The sequence below is a fragment of the Sinocyclocheilus rhinocerous genome, unplaced genomic scaffold (genome assembly GCF_001515625.1).
Source record: "Sinocyclocheilus rhinocerous isolate Xijiao unplaced genomic scaffold, SAMN03320098_v1.1 scaffold749, whole genome shotgun sequence".
Taxonomy (NCBI): domain Eukaryota; kingdom Metazoa; phylum Chordata; class Actinopteri; order Cypriniformes; family Cyprinidae; genus Sinocyclocheilus; species Sinocyclocheilus rhinocerous.
The window spans coordinates 1,474,225-1,490,061 of record NW_015653466.1 but is presented as its reverse complement, the minus strand read 5'-3'; the positions used below and the strand labels follow the sequence as shown (position 1 = coordinate 1,490,061).

The 15,837-nt window shown below is 39.1% G+C and overlaps 1 protein-coding gene across 3 annotated transcripts in view; it reads right to left on the bottom strand.

Annotated features, from left to right (window-relative positions):
• Nucleotides 1–15,837, bottom strand: part of LOC107716012 (absent in melanoma 1 protein-like) — a 53,686-nt gene that overhangs the window by 4,158 nt on the left and 33,691 nt on the right. For 2 of the 3 annotated variants that reach the window (XM_016522317.1, XM_016522318.1), the window contains 17 exons: nucleotides 9,999–14,175; nucleotides 8,930–8,968; nucleotides 8,616–8,734; nucleotides 8,344–8,518; nucleotides 8,059–8,198; nucleotides 7,069–7,195; nucleotides 6,926–6,961; nucleotides 5,809–5,987; nucleotides 5,497–5,623; nucleotides 5,129–5,274; nucleotides 2,506–2,632; nucleotides 2,372–2,401; nucleotides 1,876–1,988; nucleotides 1,590–1,722; nucleotides 803–942; nucleotides 524–647; nucleotides 26–184 (listed from right to left, as the gene is read on the bottom strand). In XM_016522317.1, the coding sequence (XP_016377803.1) occupies nucleotides 26–184; nucleotides 524–647; nucleotides 803–942; nucleotides 1,590–1,722; nucleotides 1,876–1,988; nucleotides 2,372–2,401; nucleotides 2,506–2,632; nucleotides 5,129–5,274; nucleotides 5,497–5,623; nucleotides 5,809–5,987; nucleotides 6,926–6,961; nucleotides 7,069–7,195; nucleotides 8,059–8,198; nucleotides 8,344–8,518; nucleotides 8,616–8,734; nucleotides 8,930–8,968; nucleotides 9,999–14,175 (6,091 nt within the window). Of the gene's footprint in view, nucleotides 1–25; nucleotides 185–523; nucleotides 648–802; nucleotides 943–1,589; nucleotides 1,723–1,875; nucleotides 1,989–2,371; nucleotides 2,402–2,505; nucleotides 2,633–5,128; nucleotides 5,275–5,496; nucleotides 5,624–5,808; nucleotides 5,988–6,925; nucleotides 6,962–7,068; nucleotides 7,196–8,058; nucleotides 8,199–8,343; nucleotides 8,519–8,615; nucleotides 8,735–8,929; nucleotides 8,969–9,998; nucleotides 14,176–15,837 lie in introns of those variants that run through there. The other variant, XM_016522319.1, reaches the window with a different exon arrangement.

The window sequence follows — 15,837 nt, the reverse complement described above, 5'->3', positions numbered from 1 at the left end:
GAAAGGTGACCAAAGTGTAGAGTACCTTGCAGCGCAGAAGTCCATTCTCATAAACCCATATCTGCTCTGGACCACCAGTTTCCTCCAGCACTTGCACCCGGAGCAGCTTTAAATCATCCAGTGATCCAGTCAGAGACATCAAGCAGCCCGTTTCGGCACTACGCAGCCGGAAATAAGCACGTTTCTATTGAGAAAGACACAGAAGATACATGATCATGTTTGGATGTTTAAACTAGCTATAAGAGAAACTACTATTGATAAAGTTTGGCTAAACTCTAACTCGCTTAACAATGTATTATTATGTCATCATGGGTATTAACGGTCTCATTCTGGATTTACTGGAGTGTCTTTATGTCCACATGTTGTGCTGTGTTTGCCCTGCCTTTATATGTGCGGTTCCCAAACAATTAACTCTCACACCTAAAAGCAAAACTAGCCAAACCCCATTGGATCTGAACACACACACAGCAAAACACAAGTAATTTCGCTTCCTGAGAACTAGGCATGTGGTGGTGTTTTATACCTGTAGTAACGGACGCAGAGAGCCAATCTGCTCCCAGCCTTGGAACTTCTGCCAATCACCGATCTCACTGGGATGGAGCAGGACCTGACGACCACGGAATTTGCTGTATTCATACAACACCCAGCTGATAATAACAAACACAAATACACAGAGAAAAATCTATTAATTTACATTATTTTCACATCCAAATGACCCATAAAGGAGAATAATAACACTACATTTGGTGTTCCACACCTACACCGAAATCTGAGCTTTGAATGTGCTTCAGAAACCACTCACATTCCTCCATTGACCAATAGAGAGTTGACCCGGCCATCAATGCCAGCCAGAGACAGATTCAAAACGCCATCAGTCAGAACCACTTTACGTCCTCTGAAGCCAGATTTACAGAAGAGTGTGATGGAGGGCATAGAGAACTCCTGAGTGGACAGAGAAACAATGAACATGTGTTTATTACAAAAATCCAATCATTGAAATCATAGTCAGCTATGACATGACCGAAAACAAGGCTGTCCTTTGAATATGTTGCACTGTTTTGTACCTTTCAGCCCACAAAACACTGAAGATGTCACAAATCTCTCTAGAATTATCTCCTGTCAACATTTTCACTTTTATTTTGCCTCACTACAATCAAGATAAATATTTTAGCAACATTTTTGTCAGGAAAAACCAAATAGCTATAATGTAACTACATGACAGACTGCATGAACACACCTCTGCTGAAACACATGGTGAACTTTTTTTTATAATATAATTTTACATTTTTTCTATGTATTTTTTATTTATTTTCATCATTGTCATTCTTGGCATTACAACAAATTCTCATCCTGTTTAGCCAGATGAGTAATATGATCAATGCTCATGTCTAGTTGTTTAAGTTGACAAGGCTTAAAAATACATCTACATGATCCATGAAAGTAATATGTAGTGCCAAGATAGCATTCGTCTTATAGGGGATGTGAAAAGGATCCATCCTCACAGCCTCATTTTCAGTCGGAAAAAATTAAATATTCTGCCTAGCCTAGGGATCTTTTTCTTCTGATCCCATCATCTCTTCAGTACTCACATGTCCTACAGTGTGCACAGAGCTGATTTTGCAGTCTGAGTTGAGTAAGCCCAGAGCATCGGGATTAGGGTATTCTCCTTCCTCCAGTACATACATGTTGTCAGTGAACTGTGGGCCATCGAACACCACCCAGCTTCAAGCAGAGACATGCACAATGAAATGCTGATTATTTTCAAACACTCTCCAATCTTGCTGCTTATTTTGAGCAAAGTCCTCTTCAATTTTCAAAAGTTTTGTGCACATTTAATGTTTGATTCTGATTCTGTTTGAAGGAAAAATTTCTAACCTCCCAGCCAAAACCTTGCAGGACATTGGGTAGAAGCCCTCCGGCAGGAACGCCGCACTTTCATCTAAAGCCTGCATTGCTCCATTGAACCCTGGTTCAGCAAACAACTGCATCTGAGAACCAACAAGAGTCAGAGCTTTTCATTAGAGGATCGCATGAATGAAGCTTTAAAAAAATGTGCTTCTTAATCTAAAATCACTTTGATAAGATGCAGAAGATGATCAGAAAAATATATCTAGTTGACTAGAATAACTAGATCTTCACTTCAATTGAAACTAGGAATCTGTGCCTGCAGAATTCCTGAATGCCTGTCACTCACAAAGCTGTACACATCCTGCCTCTAGCATCTGCATTTATCAAATTTTTTATCATTCTTTCAGCTGTGCGTAGGATTGTAGTTCTCTTAGCTCTTATCTTTAAATCCATTGCACAGATTTCCCTTTATAATCAGACTCCATGTGGAACCATAACATTTGGGCATGTCCATTAAACTCACCTTATATCTGGACAGTCCTTCAGCCTGTTCCTGAGGCAGAAAAAAAAAATTATAAGACATGGTAATTCAAACACAAGCAAGGTTTTATTGAGTAATAAAATTGCAAAAAAAATAACGTTGCAATAATAGATTACCAAAACCACAGGCTGAATGGACAAGATCTTGCAGTTGTGTGCTCCCCAGTCCTCTGGACTCCCATAGAGACCCTTCTCTAAAATGTACAGCTCACCTGAGAAGCGTGCCTTCTCGAATGCTATCCACCTGTTCAGTCAGAAAATAAACAGTTAGACCTTTTTAACTCAGCAGATCATTATCAGCAGAGCAGGTAAGAACTTCAACCATGAAACAGCTTAAAACATAGCATATATGAGAGCTACAGAATTAAACAGACAGTTGACTGACAACTGACAAAATCATCCTCCCATCCTGTATACACTACCGTTCAAATGTCTGGGTCTGTAAGAATTTTTTTAAAGGGTTCATGAACTGAGAAATAAAAATTCCCTTGATCTTTTGACATATAAGAGGTCATTGTACTATAAAAACATCCTGTAAGTTTCAGAACTCAAAACTTTCTCGTTAGTCTAAAATCATCCTATATTGAAGCCAATCTGATGTAATAGTGTGGCTAAACACCTCCTCCGCAGAAGATCAACACCTGCTTCTACATCACTTCCTGTTTAGCCCCGCCCACCGATTCACACATGTAATGTTAAAAACAAGTGAGGCAAACACAGGTCTAAGCAGAAACCAAATGATAAAGATGGATCTGAAAACATCAAGACGCTGTGCTGTGTCAAGTTGTGGAAAAACGGTCTTTGCATTGTCTAATCCCAACATTAGGAAAGAGTGGATAAACTTTATTTTTAATGAAGTTCCAGACCGCATCAGTAAGAACTTGGTCCATTGTTCACTTAATTTTACTGTGTTTAAAGGGGTCATGAACTGAGAAATAAAAATTCCCTTGATCTTTTGACATATAAGAGGTCATTGTACTATAAAAACATCCTGTAAGTTTCAGAACTCAAAACTTTCTCGTTAGTCTAAAATCATCCTATATTGAAGCCAATCTGATGTAATAGTGTGGCTAAACACCTCCTCCGCAGAAGATCAACACCTGCTTCTACATCACTTCCTGTTTAGCCCCGCCCACCGATTCACACATGTAATGTTAAAAACAAGTGAGGCAAACACAGGTCTAAGCAGAAACCAAATGATAAAGATGGATCTGAAAACATCAAGACGCTGTGCTGTGTCAAGTTGTGGAAAAACGGTCTTTGCATTGTCTAATCCCAACATTAGGAAAGAGTGGATAAACTTTATTTTTAATGAAGTTCCAGACCGCATCAGTAAGAACTTGGTCCATTGTTCACTTAATTTTACTGTGGATTCATTTACAAACAAGGCACAATTCGATGCAGGATTTTCAGAATGATTGAAACTAAAAGACAATTCTGTGCCAACACAAGTGTGAGTAAATGTTTTTATTACGTGATCACTATTGCTTTGTGTTATTAAAGATCATTTGATATGTACTGAGTATTTATGCACTTTTAACCTAAATCACATCAGCATCCATCTGAATAGGCTGTAGGCTGTCAAACATACACAACTGTTAGCCGATCATTCCAATGGGTTTTTACTTCTGAGTCTACAATCCGCTATGCCTATTCAAACAGAGCGTTCTGATGAGGGGGGTCAGAACAGGACAGAAAATAGCCTATTACTTCTAAATTATGATGTTTTTTGATGTAAAAATCATGATAACAGTATAAGTGGACCTCAGAGAACAGTACAAAATAAAAAACAAAGGCAGTTCATGACCCCTTTAAGAAGTGTTTTATGTTCTTAAAGGGGTCGCAAACAGTAGAACATAGTGCTACAGTAGCAATGCCACGATCATGGGTTCAATGCCCAGGTACAACAAGAACTGATAAAATGTGTACCTTGAATGCAAAGTCACTTTGAATAAAAGCATCTGTTAAATGCATAAATGTAAATCTAAATTTACACAATCAGGGAAGTCGTGGCCTAATGGTTAGAGAGGGAGCTGGTCCGGGGAGCTCAGGTCCGGGGAGCTGGAATTGTAGGTGGGAGGAGTGAATGTACAGTGCTCTCTTCCACCTTCAATACCACGACTGAGGTGCCCTTGAGCAAGGCACCGAACCCCCAACTGCTCCCCGGGCGCCGCAGCATAAATGGCTGCCCACTGCTCCGGGTGTGAGTTCACGGTGTGTGTGTGTGCACTTAGGATGGGATAAATGCAGAGCACTAATTCCTAGTATGGGTAACCATACTTGGCCACGTCACGTCACTTTCACTTTAATTTATTTCTGTGATGGCAAAGCTACATTTTTATGCATCCTTGCTGAATAAAAGTATTAACTTCCTTAAAAAAATAAAATCTTAAAAACAAAGTTTGTAATGTTTTGATTCATCTTGGGTCTGGTTAGTCTGGTTCATGACTCTGTATTGAGGACTTTCTGTTAATCCTTATGAACAAAATGAATGAAAATATTTTGAGAACCAAGACTACTTAAAATATGGATGGTGACTTCTGCACACTTAAATAATGACAGAATTATAATTTTTGAGTGAACTACTGATTTTATCTCTGTAAGCAGCTTCCCACAAGGGCTAATAAACATTTCACTAACAGATTTACAGCCGTACCAAGGTCGACGGTTATGAAAGACAGGAAGAAAAAGAGAGTGATGCCTGAAGGAGGAAACAGGGAGTTTACATGCAGACACTCACACGCCAGAGAGGACTTCCGCTGATTGTGTATTTATGCCAAAGCCAGTGGCTTCCATGCTAATGACAGGTTCCAGCAGGTCCACATTCATCCCTCTCTCACTGAAATCCCGCTCACTGAACAATCTCACGTGAGGAGTCATGAATTCCTACAGAAGGACAAAAAACCATGAAACGACTTGCAACCTTCTTATTCCAAGAAAACAGCAGTGTACATCAGAAAAACCCACATAGAGGCTACACAAAGATTATTAATGCTTTTCATTTCAAGTCTTCCCAGCATAACTTGCTGTGAGGAGGTTATGCTGTAAATTATTTATTTAATATTAATCTTGAACTCTTTTATTCAGAAATGGTCTCCGTGTACATACTGCTAATACAGAACGTATAGACAGGAGCCTGTCTTCCAGTCCACCCCAGTCAGTGAAGTCTGCATACTCTCCTTCCTCCAGAAGGTACTGGCGACCCTCGAACCTTGGTGCAGAATATCCTACCCAGCTATATATGAACAATAACATGAATCACTGCTGGATCCAGCTAAAGGCTATAAACCATCAAGTAATGAAGGTATGTGTAGATTTACAGTAATTGGGTGACATGTTGATAGTCTGGCTGCCTTTGCAGACTTTGAGACCAAACCAAAATCCTACCATGTCAGCTGTACTGTCAAAACATGTACTCACAGGCCACTCAGGATCTTCAGTGAACCGACAGACTTTAGTCTCTTCCTCCTGATGCTGTCAGGACTCTTAGTTTCATCTTCTTCATCCTTCTTCTCTTCCTCTCCTTCATCAAAGTTGTAAATGTCCCGTTCGATCTCTAAGCACTCCCCTTGGAACACTGGATTTTCAAAGAGTACTGCCTGATTTCACATAGAGAAAAAAAACACTTTACAGCTTCCTGTATATTTAGAATAACTTCCTGTCAACTACATTCAGGGCCAAAATTGATTTTGCTTTGATTTGTATGGTACATTTTCTACATTTTGTAACTGCATTATTATTATTATTATTAAAGTTCTTACATTTAAATTATTATTATATTAATTAATATACATTTAAATTACATACATTGAATATGAATTAAATTAAATTATTAAATAAAAAATTTAAATGTATGACAAATACTTCAGTTGAATTCTCATGAAAAAGATGCTTTACTTCATACAGCAAAATACCTGACATGTTCAGTGTTTGACTGGGGTGTGTGTTTGTTTGCGTACACTTGTGGGCAGAATATTCTGAACTCTGGGAATTCTTCCCCCAGTGTCAGTGAGCCTCAGGCAGAGCCGACTCAAGTCCAGTATACTGCGCTCAGAGCCCAGCAAGACATGAGTTCAGGAATGCCAGGAACTAAACTAAGCCAACAAACTGACTTCCCTGATCCATCATAACCATTTGACTGTTTCTTATAAGTGAAATTTAATTGTAATTAAACCATTATCGGATCATATGCCTCTGCTGTGAGAATCATGTACTGCCAAAGTTCTGACTGCATCTAACTGTAGTTTCAAAGTCAGACACAATGCCGCTGCTCATTCATGGCTCAGAAATCAAAAGAACAAACAGTGGCACGGGCTGAGCAAGCAAAGAACAAGGACAAACCCCATCTCTGGGCATGCTCAATCTGGTCCAGACTACCTGCACCAACAGGTACTTTTAATTCCAGGCTGTACAGAATGTCTTTCGGCAAATAAATGTGTAAAAAAGTTAGTCTTTAGTTGTTGTGTTTTTCTCAGTGAGCTGAACTATACCTATTTGTGCAATCAGTGTTCAATGTGATTTAACATGTAAAGCTTACCTTAATTTCATTGGGATTTTCCACCTTAATTTCACCCTGTGAAAAGCAAAAGGAACAGTTGTATATAAACCTCTGTTGATACATTTTGTTAAAAGATGGAATGAGATTAAATGAGTGTGTGAAAGTGAGTGGTATGTAATTACCATTTTCAAGGGCCGCAGTGATCCTACAAAGGGGGTGGGAAAGCCCCAGTCCTGAGGGCAGGGATATACTCCTTCCTCCAAAACAGCCAAAAGACCCTGGAAACCTGGGTCACTAAAGACCAGCCATCTACAAACACACAACTACAGTAAGAATAGATCTAAAAGGATTTTAGAACCTGGTAAAAGATAACTTTCATTTTGTAATTTAAAAACATGCTTCATGAAGTTTTGGCAAAGAACAAACATGCCAAGACAGAAAAAAATATATTTTGAAAATGTCATCTCCATCCAACATGCAACAACAAGAAAACAACATTCCAACTGACACACAGTCTCCTTCTCTCTCTCTCAGAGTCTCTCAACTCCAAGCATAGGTCACATGCTTTAACCTCAAAACTTTCCAGCTGATCATGCAGTGAGGACAAACATGAAGCTTGTGTCCTTCATATCGCATTTTAGCTCCCATGCACTACTGATCATAAGTTTGGGATCAGTAAGATTTTTTTTCAAAAGTGACAGCAAAGACATTTATAACATTTCAATTTCAAGGAAAAATGTTAAACAGCAACAACTGTTTTCAACATTGATAATAATAAGAAATGTTTCTTGAATTTTCATATTAGAATTATTTCTGAAGGATCATGTGCCCCCGAAGACCGGTGAAATGGCTGTAATGTACTAAAACAGAAATCAGTTATTTTATAGTGTAATAATATTTCACAATATTATTGTTTTTACTGTATGTTTGATCAAATAAATGCAGCCTTTGTGAGCATAAGAGACTACTTTAAAAAACATTAACAAAATCACACCCCAAACTTTAGTATAGTGTATATAGTAGTGTATATTTATTTATTTCATCACTGGGGTAAAACATAATCATAAAGGTGCGGAATTTCAAATAATGTTGCACAACCAAGTTTTAAATCACTTCACTATCAGATTTCCTATTGGGTGTAAGAATTTATGTAAGATCAGAAGTTCACTTACACTCCACTGTGAATCTTAATGGACCCAGTACTCTGAGGAATACCAAATGAACAGGTCTCTATGGTGTCATCGCAGAATGAAGACACTCGTCCCATCCCATTCAGCTCTGTGAACAGGTCGATTTTTGGTGTGGTATAGTCCTGAGAGGAAAATACTAGAGCAAGTTATCAGAGAGTTTCGATGGTAATGCATTTTATTTATTTATTTATTTTTATTTAATTTGACTGATTGACCAGAGTACTGAGGTCAAGCACTGATGCATGTGACTCACAATTTTTGACTCACCTTTAATGCAAGCCTAATGGAGCCAATAACCATGGGTGTGGTTGGGAGCGGCAGGCCGTTTGGCTGCACTTCCCCACTGGGCTCTGCCTCCGCCCACTCATTTGCTATCTCTGCTGGCCCCTCCTCCAGTGCAATGGACCGGCCCTGGAAGCCTGGCTTTTCATACAGCAGCCAACTAACAGGACAAGACAAACATTAACATTAGCAACCTTGCACTTTAAAATGTCACAGGATTTGTCACATTCTAAATAGAAGGAAGTGATTGTTCTTACCATCCTCTAACGACCTTTATGGAGATGAGTGGAGAGAGGTTTAGGGAGGTGGCATCCTCTACGTCTCTGAATACCTCGTATGCCTCTCCTCCAAAATGAGCTTGTTGGCATATCACAATCTGCAAGCAATAATATTGAAACATTCTCCATGAATGTGTTCAACTGTTTTTCTTTCTTATTTGAAGCACTTTAAAAGTGGATAATGAACTGGAAAATAACAATTAACTAGCTGTACTAAAATGTATACTAAATAAATGTATGGCAAATTATTATGATCAATTTTGTACAGATCGGTATCTTCAGTTTTGCAATACCTTTCCAGGGCGTCTGTGGAAGCCTCTGACACCAGATGTCTAGAAATCAAAAACTTTAGTTAATTTTCAAACATTATTTTCATTATAAACTTTTTGACGTGAACATTGATGACATTTTCAAAACTACTTTGAGAGACTGACTGGACCTTTAGTTCAAATACAGCACAGCTCACCATGGTACTGAGATCAGTGGTACCTATAAAAACAAACTGAAGCCTAGAGGGCTTAACATTCCTCTTGTGTCTTAAAGCCAAGACTGACAAAATTTCCACTGATAAAGTACCAGGCAGGTACAGACAACCTAAGCAGTTTCAAAGGTGAAGCAAAACTTCCCTACATCCCTGTGAAAAAACTATAAATAAAGGCTTTTGTACACATTAAGCACTAGTGTATGTAGCATGTGCTGTTCATTATACTAACATAATACAATTACAATAATAAATAAATAATGTTTGTGTAAAATGTGTAAAAAGTATTACGAAATGTAGTTACAGTATGGGTGTCAAAATTTAGCCAAAAACATACTTAAGTGAAAGGTGCAATCAAAGTACTCAAAAGTAAAAAATATCTTTAAAGACTGTACTTTGGTGGCTCATGAGATTTCCCTTGACAAGAATGACTACATTTGATTAGCCAAATGACTACAGCAGTGTAGAATTACATTTAATATTGAAAAGGATTTCATTGGTTATTTCAAATAAATGTGAAGTTTACAATTCACTGGAATGTGATCTGATCTAATCTCAGTAAGACAGACAGACAAACATTTTAATTAGATGATAGATTTATGTCACAATGAAATATGTATTCTGTACTTTGAAGGTCTACTATTTTTTCTTGAAAATTGGTAATCGAGTAAAAGTACAAGTATTCAGTTTCAATAGTATGTAAAGCACAATTTCCCCAAAATTATAGTTTACACGTGTAATATGGAAGCTTTGAAATGGAATACTTGGACTTTTAGTCAATTACCTGAACTAAACTAAAAATGGGAGAATTTTTGGGCTTATTTCTTACTCATAAGAGATTTTTTTAAACAATAAACATTTGGTATTAACAACTTTCTTACCTCTGTGTATGTTGGTGAGAGACTGCTGGGTGTGGGCAGTGGAATCTGCTGAGTGCTGTTGGATGGAGATGTTACTACTGATATGCCTTGCAGTCCCATGCTTGAATTAAATTTGTTGGAAGTGAGATTCAAATCCAATGCAGGGACAGAGCCAGTGTCAGGCCTTTGCTGGCTCATGGTGTTAGCTTCTTTGCCTTTATTCATGTATTTTTCCAAAACATCAGGCAGCTTGACTTCTGAGAAAGTAGGAAGAGGTGGAGGTGTGGATGGGCTCTTTACTGAATCACCAGGTCCTGCCTTTACATTGTCACAATCTGGCAAATCACCAAGCCCCTCTTTTGCAGCGGTGACAGCATGGGACAGCGATATGTCCTTTCGATCTCCTGGGGTTGGCACCACCTCTGGTGGTGGCGTTATGGGTGACTGAATGCCATTAATGAGAGAGCTTGGTTCAGTTCTGGCTCTTTTTGCTGTGTTTGGGGAGTTCACAAGGTTTGAGATGATTGACATCCTTTCCAACCTTGAGGGCATTTTTCCAGAGCCTTCAGTGTTCTGTTTTTCTCCATCAGTTTTCTCCTCAGTGACTGTGACCTTTTTAGCTTTGTCTTGTTCCCGTCTAGATGAGAGACCTTTATAAAGAAGGCTGTCCTCAGAACGTTTGGACGGTGGGTTGGTTTTTGCCTGTTCATTTTTCTTCTTGATCATCATGGCTGGAGAGGGATCTTTAGGTCCTGCAGTTTTTCTTGTCCCAAACTGGAACTGTTCTGGGTCAAATATCTTCTCAAAGTGATCTTCTTTAATGGCAGGCATGGCAAAAGGAGGTGACGGCATCTTGTTCTGCCCATGTTTTCTTGGTGGCAAAGTGAAAGGGGAGCAGTTCTCCTTGATGTTACGAATGAAATCATCAAAGTCATTAGAAGTATCAAGCTGATTGTCATCACTTGCAGAACAATCCATACGTCTCTCTGTTTTCTTCTTCTCAAAACGTTGGTCCACGTCTAACCAACTAGATGGTGCCTTGCTATTTTGTGAGAGGCTTTTGGGGTCCAAAGGAAGATTCTGAGAAGTAAACTGGTGAACACTTTGGTCAGTTGGTGGTTTCAGCTTTTGTAAGTTAGTAGCTGGTATTTTATCGTTAGGCTTCGTAAGATCCTTGACTTTCAGGTTGGACTCTGTATTTTTAATTTGGACTTCGCTCTTTCTGTCCACTTTGGAAGTCAGTTTATCTGTTATTTTAACTGATGTAAGTTGCTGATCTAAAGTCTGATCACCTTTTCCAGTGGGTTTAGAAGCAGCCTCTGGAGCCGTGATCACTGCTAATGGTGTCTCATCAACTTGCTTTAATTTATTTAATTCATTCTGTTTGACACACTCTGGCTTTGTTTTACGTGAGTCTCCAGACTGAACCAGTTCCTTCTCTAATACTTTGCATTTACCACTCTCTTCTTCACTTTGAACCTTTTCATCTAGTTGTGTAGTTGTTTTTGGTTGTTTTAAATCTGAATTCACAGCATTTTCCACACTGTGCTTTTTAGTCTCAGTCTTTTGGGTTGTCTCAGACGAGTTCTCTGAAATGACCTGAATGATTTGTTCCTGAGAAGAGCAAGACTTCTCTGTACCTTGAGCACTCAGATCAACGGTCGTCTCAAACCCAGCACGGGACTTCTCTTTGACAACATCTGGCAGCTCATTAGATGCAAGCTGCACATGTGATTTTGTTGAAACTGGTATATCAGACTCTGTATGTTGTTTTTCTGAGTGTGAATCGTTCTTTTCTGAAAGCGACACATCCAGTTTCACTTTGGTTTCAGTAGCCCCAGATTTTTCACCCTTCATTTCAAAAGAGGCTTTTGACTGTTTGGCTGTCTTAGTTATTTTGGAAATTTCATCGGCCTTAGAAAGGGCACATGTCTCTTTCTCGAATCCAAGAACCTTCTCTGGGTCAACATCTGACTGCTTATCTGGCTGAATGAATCTCTCTGAAGAATCTGGTATATTTGATTCGGTCTGTGGTTTCATGGACTGCAAATTTTTGTTTTCTGAAAGCGACACATCCAGTTTGACTGTGTTTTCAGCAGCACCAGATTTTTCAGCCTTTGTTTCAGAAGTGGCTTTTGATTGTTTACCAATACCTTGAGTGCTCAGATCACTGGTTGTGTAATGGTCTGTAACATGTATTGAGAAAATTTCATTTCCCTTGGAAAGGTCACATTTCTCTTTCTTGAACCCAGTAAGTGGCTTTTCTGTGACTGATTGCTTATTTGGTATATCCTGAACATGTAGGTTTGATGAAACTGGAAGATCTGACTCTGTCTGCTTTTCTGAGTGTGAATCGTTCTTCTCTGAAGACAAATCCAGTGTGACTTTGGTCTCAGAAGCAACAGATTTCTCACCTTTTGTTTCAGAAGAGGCTTTTGATTGTTTAGCCGTCTTGGATGTTGTGGAAATTTCATCTGTCTTAGTAATATCTGGCAGTTTATCTGATGCAACTTGGGCATGTGGGTCTGTAGAAATTGATAGATTTGATTCTGTCTGTCGATTGGTTTGTAAATCATTGTTTTCTGAAAGTGACACATCTGGTGTGACTTTGGTCTCAGCAGCGTCACAATTTTCACTTTCAGAAATGGCTTTTGATTGTGTAAAAATATTTTCTACTTTTTCAGATTTCAAAGCAGCTGTGGGTGTGACAGACAAATTTGTAATTTTCTTACCTTTGTCTATTTTTGAATCTGAAGCTGCAGTTGGCTCTGACTTCCTAAAATCTTTCTTAGGTTTGAGTTTTGTGGGACTTTTGAGACGTGGAGTTGCTGACTGTAAATCATCCACCTCCTTAACAGTGCTTTTCAATTTGAGCTCTGGCGATACCCTGACCACTGCATTCCCAGTGGCTTGATCACATTTGGAAGATTTGCCATCAGCAACAGGACCGTTAACCAGTGATGACTCATTTCTCTCTGGCCTGGTAAGTGGCAGTGAGGCCGGTTCATGTGACTCACTCTTTCCATGGTTAACTTCTCCATCTGAGGGCTGTTTCAGATGGCTTAATGGTGTCGTTCGAGGCAGCTTCCTTCCTGTTGGTGACACATCAGTCATAAATTTTTTTGGACTCTTTGGCCCACTCGGCTGGGTTTCATTCGCTGGCTTCTCCTTTTCAATTTTCTGCTCTGGTTGGTCCGTGCCAAGTGCTGAGGAAGGTTTTGTCTCGGTTTTGTTGCCAATGTCACCTGATTTGACTTTACTCTTTGAATAAGAAAAACTACTCTTTGATGTTGGACTTCTGTCAGTGGCAACTGTCGGTTGTGTTTTTGACTTTTGGATATCTTTAAATGCTTTGAATTCAGTGTTAAGTTTTGTTGAACCAGAATTCTCCACTGAACTTGGGGAAGATGGGGATTTATCAGCAGAAAGGGAATGTTTTAGACTTCTTTCTCTTTTAGGCTTTGAAAGATTGACCTGTTCTTTAGTGGGTTGAGATGTTTTTGTCATTAGGGAGGCATCCAAAATATCCCTCTCTTCCATTCTCTTAGTCGGTGAGATTTTCCGCTCTAGGCTTATTGATGCGGCCTCATTCTGACGTTTGGTAGACATCTGTCTTTCAGCTTCTGTAGAAACACTATACACTGTAACAACCTCCAGCACTTTCTTTGGTTTTGTTTGAACCTCCGGTGCGGTTTTCTTGGGAATTCCAGTCTTGATGTCAATTGGTTTATTAAGTGTAACAGATTGGTCCTTTTCTGTCTGAGATTTAATCTCTTTTTGATCTATCTGCTTCTGCAAAATCCTCCGTACTGGAGGCACTTCTATCTTTGATGCCTCAGAGAGGCTTTTAATGCGAGACATTACAGCTTTTGTTTTAAGGGCAACTTGTGGTGGAGGGCTCTTTGCTTTAATTGCCCCATTTGGTCCACTGGCGGCTCTGTCTGTACGTTTGGATGGCACAGATGAGTTTTGATGACTGGTCATCACAGTATTCAATGTTACTTTATTAATTGGCATTTCTGGGAAATAAAATTCCTCCCCAAGGTCTGTAGCGTCTCTGTTTTCCGTTGAAAGTTCAAAGGGGCTGTCTACATCCTCATCAAGAGGCTGCTCTGGGACAAAATCAGCACAATCTCCTACTGACTCGTTCGTCTGTCGTCTAGACTGCTTGACATTCACACTTTTGGGGTTTGGTAATCTGTGGAAAGACATAAAAGCAACAGCAATGTTAAGAGACAAGTATGGGAGGCTCCATGCATTCATGTGCTTTCAACAGCATGCATCACATTAATGAGAAATAATTTGAATTCTTTAAGTGTGAAAAAAACATAGACATCTCATGTGCAAACCATACCATAGATGCATATTTCCTGTTGAAGAGCTCAAATTATTTCAGATCACTCCTTATGAACATGTTTGGCCCATTTCTAACCTTGACATCATCATTGCACATGACTTAAAGGGTTAGTTCACCCCAAAAATGAAAATTCTGTCATTAATTACTCACCCTCATGTCGTTCCAAACCTGTAAGAACTTCTTTCATCTTTGAAACACAAATTTAAGATATTTTTGATGAAATATGAGAGCTCTCAGACCCTGCATAGACAGCAACGCAACTGTAATGTTCCCAGGTCCAGAAACGTAGTAAGGACATTGGTAAAACAGTCCATGTGACATCAGTGGCTCAACTTCAGTTTTGCGAAGCTACGGGAATACGTTTTGAGCGCAAAGAAAACAAAAATAACAATTTTTTCAACAATTCTTCTCCCCCGAGTTACATCTTCCGCCATTTTAAAGAGTATCACAATGCATACGCACGCTTTCCCCTAAGCGTAAACAACTCTGATTACGCAGATTACGTTCATGTGCGAGCTTTCTCCCCCGAACGTAAACAACGCTGATTACGTTTTTAGAGAGTATCACAATGCATACGCACGCTTTCCCCTAAGCGTAAACAACTCTGATTACGCAGATTACGTTCATGTGCGAGCTTTCTCCCCCGAACGTAAACAACGCTGATTACGTCGATTACCATAGATATATATACGGATTACGCTCTTGTGTACTCTCCAAAATGGCGGAAGACGTAACTCAGGGGAGAAGAATTGTTAAATAAATTATGTTATTTTTGTTTTCTTTCCTAAAATTGTGTAGACTTTTTAGATTAGTCAGCTAAAAAGGGTTGATTAATCACAGGTGAACCCTCACAGAATTATTCAGGTAAATTAATTTTGTGCGAAGTAAAGATTGAATCATGCAAAAGCAAATAACAATCAAAAGCTGCTATAGAAACCAAAGTGATCACCTAATTTTCACTGTACAGGTGGTAATTTACTTTTATCACAGCTGTACATGATGATATGATGATGAATGAGATCATCAAATCATATTACATTGAGGCAGCAGTTTTTTAACATTATGCAACACTCATTTATTTCCACAAAAATATTAAGCTGCAATGTTTTCAACATTATATAGGCTATATATTTCTTGAGCACCAAATTAGACTATTAGAATGATTTCTGAAGGATCATGTGACACTGAAGCCTGGATGCTGAATGGCTGCTGAAAATTCAGCTTTGTCATCACATATTTTACATTTCAAAATTTTACTGTTCTTGCTGTATTCTTTAATCAAATAAATGCAGCCTTATGGCGCTTTTCCACTGCATGGTACGGCACGGTACGGCTCGGTACGGTTCACTTTTGGGGGGTTTTCCACTGGGTACAGTACCTGGTACCTGGTACTTTTTTTAGTACCACCTCGGTTGGGGTTCCAAGTGAACCGTACCGTTACCAAAACGTGACGTGTAAACTCTGCTGATCACGGATTGGCCGGAGAGAATCGTCACTACCTGC